Here is a 6,927-nt window from a genome sequence, read left to right as displayed (position 1 = left end):
ATGTTTCTTTTGTTATCTTCCCAGGCTTTGGGTGAATAGCTAATTTAATGTGTTAGAGCTGTCTTATGTACTTTTCTTTAGCAAGTAGAATCCACCAGAGATAAGCCATTAAAGTAAATGCGAACAAATGACCAACTTTCTTCCATTTGTTTTAATCTATGCCTTTGCCCTTGTTCACTCCTCATTTAGTCATTACATTCAAATTGTATAGTATTACTAATTCTATAGTATAGTATTACTAATTGTATAGTATTACTAATTCTATATTTTCAGTATTTTTACCCTTGTTCACTCCTCATTTAGTCATTACATTCAAATTGTATAGTATTACTAATTCTGAGGTAAAGCAGTGGCTTTATTATCTGCTTGATCTAATTTTTCTTAACATGACCGAAAGTCAAAGGGCAGTGCTGCCAAATTCCACCTAGAATACCATGTTGCTAAAACTCAATTCTACTGTTCATAATAGAAAAAGAAAAAAAGACAAGAAAATCTGTTTTTATTGTATTTTTAGGGAGTGTTATATCATTGCAGCATGTTTTCATTGGCATTGTGCCTGTTTTAATATCCTTGTTCATTAAAGTAATGTAAAAACAGTTGTGAACTTGGGCACTAAAAATGGATCATTTTAGTAAAAGTAAAATTTCAGCTGGTATGATTTTTATAGACAGCAATCTCATTATATTTAAAGGAAAACAGAGCATAGAGAAACTTCACTCACTATTATGGTATAGCCTACATTTTAAAATACGAATTCATTTAGAAAATACATTAAAATCATATACATTCACATTCAGAGGTTTTAAAATAAGACTTAAAAAAGACTTTAAAAAGCACTTTTAATCTAAATTCTTTTTCTCTATTTCTGTAGAGTTCTGTAGAGTGACACGTTGGTTGGTTGTGTCAATGTTGGTCCCTGGAATAAGATTGTCATCTTCCCCTTCCACCAAATAATCCCACTGATCGAAACCTTTCTGAAGTTCTGTAAAATATAAATGTTAATAAACATTAAACTTTCGAGAGCATTAAACAGTTGAATGCCACTAGGTGGCATCATAGCATTGCAAATGATCTAATCTGCTTAATGATCATGGAGACGAGCTACTCTGTGCTGAGCTGCTGCCTGGCTGCTTCAGCAACTGATAGCTTTAATAAGCAGACTTACCATGTGATATGTAGTATGCAACAGAGCACAAATTTCTGATATTGGTTTCAAACTGATTTACTGCTACATTAAATTGTAAACCACTGGAGACTGTTAAAATTTGACTAATGCTGTGTTAAGATAGTTTTGTCCTGAGGATCATCTGGTTTATGTTATCAAAGAATATTAGTTTCTTACCTAAATGCTTCTGTAAGAATGCTAGTGAAGCTTTGTTGTTAAGATCAATAGCTACTTTTGAATCTATATTTCCTTTTAATGTTAATATGTATCCAAGTATTTTGCCAGTTACCAAAGAGAAGTCAACAAAATTCTGATGGACTGCACCCCTGAAAGACAAACGAGACATTTATAAATCACATTGTTTGATAAAATTATTTTTGTAGTTAGGGTGCAGGAAAGATCCTGGCCTGCACCAACAACCAAGGAAACAAAACTTACCGATTTGATCTCCTTAGATATGAACTTGAGGGTCATAGACTGACTGTTCACTTAGAGATCCTAGAATATATATAGTCTTCCCTTCTAGATAAAAAAATTTAAAGATTCCTATGTTGCTTGGCATCTTGTCTTTAGAAGAAATGATTCCAGCGTTTTAAGGGACTAGAATATTTCCAATTTGAGTAGATGAAATGTGTTATATGTTGAAGGGGCCCCGAACTCAGAGCCAGAAACCTGCTTGCTCCGTTACCCTCACCTCTTAACTTGATATCTATTTGATGCTAATCAAAAACACTTTGGATTTAAGCCTTAGATTAAGTATATTTAAAAAAAAAAAAGACACCACCACTTTCCCTTGATTTGTTTAAACTGTAAGCACCTTACAAATACCACTATAGTGCACTTTAAATTCACCAATAGTCTACCATCAAATAGGATGGTCTTTTTTAGTACTCATTTTCTATTACCTCTGAAATATTCGACACTTCATTTCCTCGCATTTTTTTTCCTTTGTTTCCTTGACGTTGCACTTTCCCCTCTTTCTCTATACTTTGTTTTTTACTGGATCTTCACCTAAATGTAGGCCTTTCTCAAGGTTCTATTCTCAGACCAATTCTTTTCTCACTTTGAGGCCTCATCTACTTCAAAGGTTTCATCTCTGATATACAAAGTCTATACTTTTCGAAACATCCAAGAGATGTTTGTGGCCAGACATCTCTACCTGGATTTCCCAGGCTGATGTTAAGAAACTCCAAGGTTAAAACACATCTCTTCAACCCCACTCGGTGCACCTCTTCCTTTTCACTTTCCTGCTGCTTATTGGCAAATCATCATCGTTTTAGTTATCTATACTCAAAACAGAGCCATGTGAGTCCCGCTCACTCTTCCCCATATGCCCATCAAAACTTGAGAGTCAGATGCATACAGGTAGACCCAGGGTCATGAGAGAGTTGAGAGCAAAAGCCGGAATGCTACCAACAGTAAGGGGACTGCCTGAGAAGGAGGGAGGGTTCGGGAGAAAGGGAGGGAGCAGCCTAATGAAAGGAGAAGCAGGAAAGACTAGGGTTGTGGTATCTAAGGGAGGAGAAGTAAGGGTAGTCAACAATATTGAATGAATGCAGAGACACTGCAAATGGGCTTCTGGGCCTTTTAGATCCTCAGTAGGTTCAGCTTCAGCACACTGGTGGGGGTTCAGGAAGCTAGATCACAGAAGTCAAGAGTAAATAGAAATAAGGGCATGAAATATTAAATATAAGCTATTCTTTCAAGGTTTCTAGCAGAGAGGAAAGAGAAAGAGTGAGAGCCTAGTAAGGAAGTAGGGTTCTATTTCTGTACTATTTCTCTTATAGAATAAGACTTGCATATACAAATAAGCTAAATTAAAGTCTTTATCTAGACCTACCCTTGCCATTTATCTAAACTCTCTCACTCTAGATCCTTCAAGACCCAATTCTACTCTGACCTCCTCCAAGCAGTCTTTTCTAACTACCTCAGTTGGAAAAGACCCCTCCATTCTCTGATCCCATAGTGTTTGTTGTCTATACCGTGTGTATTTCTTTCCTATTGTCTCTTTTTTTCTCCTAAGTAAACAAGGTTTCAAGAAGGAGAGGGATGTGCTCCGTCTTTGCTTTGTAATATCTCATTCTGACCTCAAAACCTTATTGGGATTCCTTTTTCATGTCCATGATATAAGCACATTGCTGATGCTCAAGGGGACCCCCATTATAGTTTTGGGAGTTTATAAATTCATATTCTTTCCAAATAGGTGATCACACCTTGCAGGTCTCAACAGATGATCTGACTTCTTTTCTAAAGAGTTCGTAGTCTAGCCTGATGGTGGAATACTTCCTTCTACCCTGGACTCCTACCCTGCCCCTCCTCCTGTGTAAGCCTGCTCTTGTGTTTACATAAAAGTAGCATGTATCCAGGTGCAAGTTGTAATTGTTAGTATATGAGCTACTCAAAACATGTGCATTTTAAAAAGAGTAAGCCTAAATGCACTTAGAGCCTGAGATTTTCTAATAGTCTCCCTTATTGAAAGTTCTAAACAACAAATTCGATGATTCTTTGATGGCTACCCAATATTGTCTGCTGATGTTTATCCAAGTTTCAAGTTTCTGTTTCAGATGATGAAATAAGTCAGTTACTTTTACTTACTTGATTGTAATCATTTTTCTTTCTTTACCAGGTACGTAGCATTTTTTCATTTTTATGATATTATCAGGATATTGGAACAGTTCAGAGTTGATAAAAAAGAGGGGCTGAGAAAAATGGGAAAGTACTTCTTCATGCAGTGGAAACATCCATGCATCCAAGGCAATCCCGCATCTGGAGATATTTGTTGACGACAATAAAAGAAGGCTGGTTACATACTGGGCAACATATAGGACCATTGTCCCTGTGTTTCCAGACCTTCTGACACTCCGCAGTCTAATTATTATACCTTTTTTAGAGTAACAATTGGACCTATTGCTTTATATTTACAGGTGGGTGCTTCACCTGGAAAAGTGAGCATCCAAGAAAAAAACATATGGGGTATATGTTTTTGAAATATAACTAACTTTTTTTTTAAATAAGTTTATCCTATGTTTCTTGACCTTTGGGGCACTCTATTTTATTTGCTAAATGGATGAAAGAAGAGAATTCCCTTACACTGAAACAGATTTTAAGAAGTATGAGATGAAATTTCGCAAATGATCCTGCCCCTTTCTATGTGGGTGGTTCTACGTGATCTCATCAGTCTGGGATGAAGTGGCTCAAAAAAGAAAATATTTCTACAAGCTAGAATACTGGAGTCCTGTCTCCCACCCAAATAACTATGTAATTTCAGACCTCACTCTAAATTAAAGATGAAACAAAAATAATTTAAAAATACTCTGCTTATTGGGGAAGTCTAGACTATAAAATGGCAATATTATTATCACAATCATTATGTCACAGATCAAATGTGGCTATAAAGATAAATATCCAAATAAAAGTGTTAAAGCCTCAAAAAAATAAGAATGGTGAGGGAAAATCAATAGGGGTGGGGAGCATTTTTAGTCTCAGTAAAAGTAGATGGTTTATGCCTAGGTTAATTCACATAGTATACTTTATGGAGGCAAAAGAATAGACTTGTAAGCCTCAAAGGATCCTTTCCTTCCTAAGAATTGGATAAACTTCTATCTCACACAGGTTATCACTCCCCTTCTTCCAATAACTTACTGTTCTTTCACTTTACCTCATTTTCTTACCTGAATCTCTGGTCATCATGAAGAGCCTGAATACTTGTGGCTCCACCAAAAGAATGTCCAATTATTGCTATTTTATTCCTATCGATAGAGTCCTATGTGAAAAAGTATAATATGAATTCATAACTATCTCACAGTTTGTTAGAATACACAAAATGATTTTGAGAATCATACAATTATTATTCAATTATTGGACATAATTGTGTACCTTGATTTCTTATTAAAAATACACACACATGGAGGTATAGAGGGAAGATGGCAGACTAGGTAAAAGCAGGGTTCGTCTCCTCCCAGGACCACAATGAAATTACAACCAAACTATAAAATAGCCAACATGGAGTCCAGCCGATCATAACACCTACATCTGATAATATAAAGGAGCCACATTGAAGCCGGTAGGAGGGGCGAAGTTGAGAATTGGGCTGGACCTGCACCCATGGGTGGTGGAGGATCACCGGGAGGGAGAGAGAGGCTGTAGAGGCTCTCCTGAGGGAGATGGGGGTCCTGGTCTCATCTGCGGGCTCCCCAGCCCAGGGTCCCAGCCCAGGGAAGAGGAGATTCCAATAATTCTAACTGTAGAAACTGGAGGGGATTCTGGCCATCTGGGTGAGACGGAGGGCGACTGAACCCCTAGACGTCCCTTTGAAGGACCCACGTAAAGGCTTTTTGACCTGTGGATGCTCACCCGAGACATCAGTGGTGAGTCAGAGGCTTGCCCGGGATTCATTCTAAAAAGGTCTCCATTGCCTGGCGTCTGAACAAGGGCTGGAAAGTCGGCCACCGTTGTGCCTTAGTCCGGCTCCTCTGCGGGGCAATCTACAGACCTCACCAGCTTGACTGTGTAGACCCCTCCCACAGGGCCATTAGGAACCTCTGGTCTGAGAGCAGCGTTCCTAATCCCAGCAACAGCGGCCAGCTGCTGTGAGCCACATTTCAGAGATAGGGTCAGGCAGATCGCTGCTGCCAACACGAACTTGGGCTGAAATCAGAGACCAATGAGCTAGTCCCAGACAACAGCTGTCTTGCTGTGAGCTGGGTCTTCTGTAGGAACTCGCAACAGTTACCAAATTTGCAGCAAGACTGAGGCTGAATTTACCTGACTGCCATTGTCTCTCTGAGACCTCGCCCCACCCTACCCACGATTGCCCCAGAGGGCCCATTGACAGTGAACTGCAAGAGACCTGCTCTTCCCCTTCCCTGATCTCCTAATCCACACAGGCAACAAACTTTGGCTGGCACAGTGTGGGCCAGAAATCAAGGGCAGGCAGACCTTTGCTGCACAGAAATCAAGGGCAGGCAGACCTTTGCTGCCTGCAAGAGTTGCAACATTGTGTCCAGGGAGCACAGGGGTCTGAGGGACCACCCTTGACAGCAGCTGGCCTCACTATGATCTTTGTCTACAGCGGGAACGCCCAGGCATAGAAGTTGCAGCAAAACTGAGGCTGTATTGGCCGAACAGACCTTGTCTCCCTGAGATCCCACTTCACCCAAGCCACAAAGTGCCTGCGGCCCATTGACAAGCAGCTTCTTGTGCCCTGCTTGGCTCTGGGGTTGAGCAGTCAATGCAAGCAACAGACCTTGGCTAGCGCAGTGAGCACATTTCGAAGAAAACAGTTGTGGACAGACCACTGCTGCCTGAACTAGCTGCGATATCTCTTAAGGGGATTACGGGGGTCTGTATTGGCCTGACGGTCCTTGACTCCCTGAGCTCTTGCCTCATTTGGTACACAAAGTACCCGCTGCACATTGATAGGCAGCTGCCTCTGCTCTGGTGTAGTGCATATAGGCCCAGAGTAGGCAACAGTTGACCTTGCTACAAGTGGAAACTAGTACAGCGAGCCACAGAGACAATGAGGGCATGTAAAATGACACTGCAGTGGCAGGGGGAAATTTACTCACTAGACCCAGGAGACTCCCAGTGTCCCTGCACCACCCAACATGTGTATCACCCAGAGGCTCATTCAGTTTCAGAGACTTACAGGCATCTGATAGGCAGTATCATGACTTGAGGAGCACTGGTCCCTCTGCTAAACTGCTACAGATCAGGGATGGGGGGTAACTGAGTGCTGCCTACAGCGGTATCTCTTCCATTTA

At 40.5% G+C, this 6,927-nt stretch overlaps 1 protein-coding gene across 5 annotated transcripts in view; it reads right to left on the bottom strand.

The window, feature by feature from the left end:
• Window positions 1–132: 132 nt before the first annotated feature.
• Window positions 133–6,927, bottom strand: part of PLA2G7 (phospholipase A2 group VII) — a 36,621-nt gene continuing 29,826 nt past the window's right edge. For 3 of the 5 annotated variants that reach the window (XM_039854378.1, XM_039854379.1, XM_039854380.1), the window contains exons 9-12: window positions 4,837–4,928; window positions 3,761–3,931; window positions 1,343–1,491; window positions 133–982 (exon numbers count right to left, since the gene is read on the bottom strand). In XM_039854378.1, the coding sequence (XP_039710312.1) occupies window positions 840–982; window positions 1,343–1,491; window positions 3,761–3,931; window positions 4,837–4,928 (555 nt within the window). In that variant the 3' untranslated portion in view covers window positions 133–839. The remainder of the gene's footprint in view (window positions 983–1,342; window positions 1,492–3,760; window positions 3,932–4,836; window positions 4,929–6,927) is intronic. The other 2 variants (XM_039854377.1, XM_039854376.1) reach the window with 1 other exon arrangement.

Source organism: Pteropus medius, unplaced genomic scaffold (assembly GCF_902729225.1).
Source record: "Pteropus medius unplaced genomic scaffold, Ma_sr-lr_union100, whole genome shotgun sequence".
In the NCBI taxonomy this organism is placed as follows: Eukaryota; Metazoa; Chordata; class Mammalia; order Chiroptera; family Pteropodidae; genus Pteropus; species Pteropus medius.
This window is presented reverse-complemented; position numbering and strand designations above follow the sequence as displayed.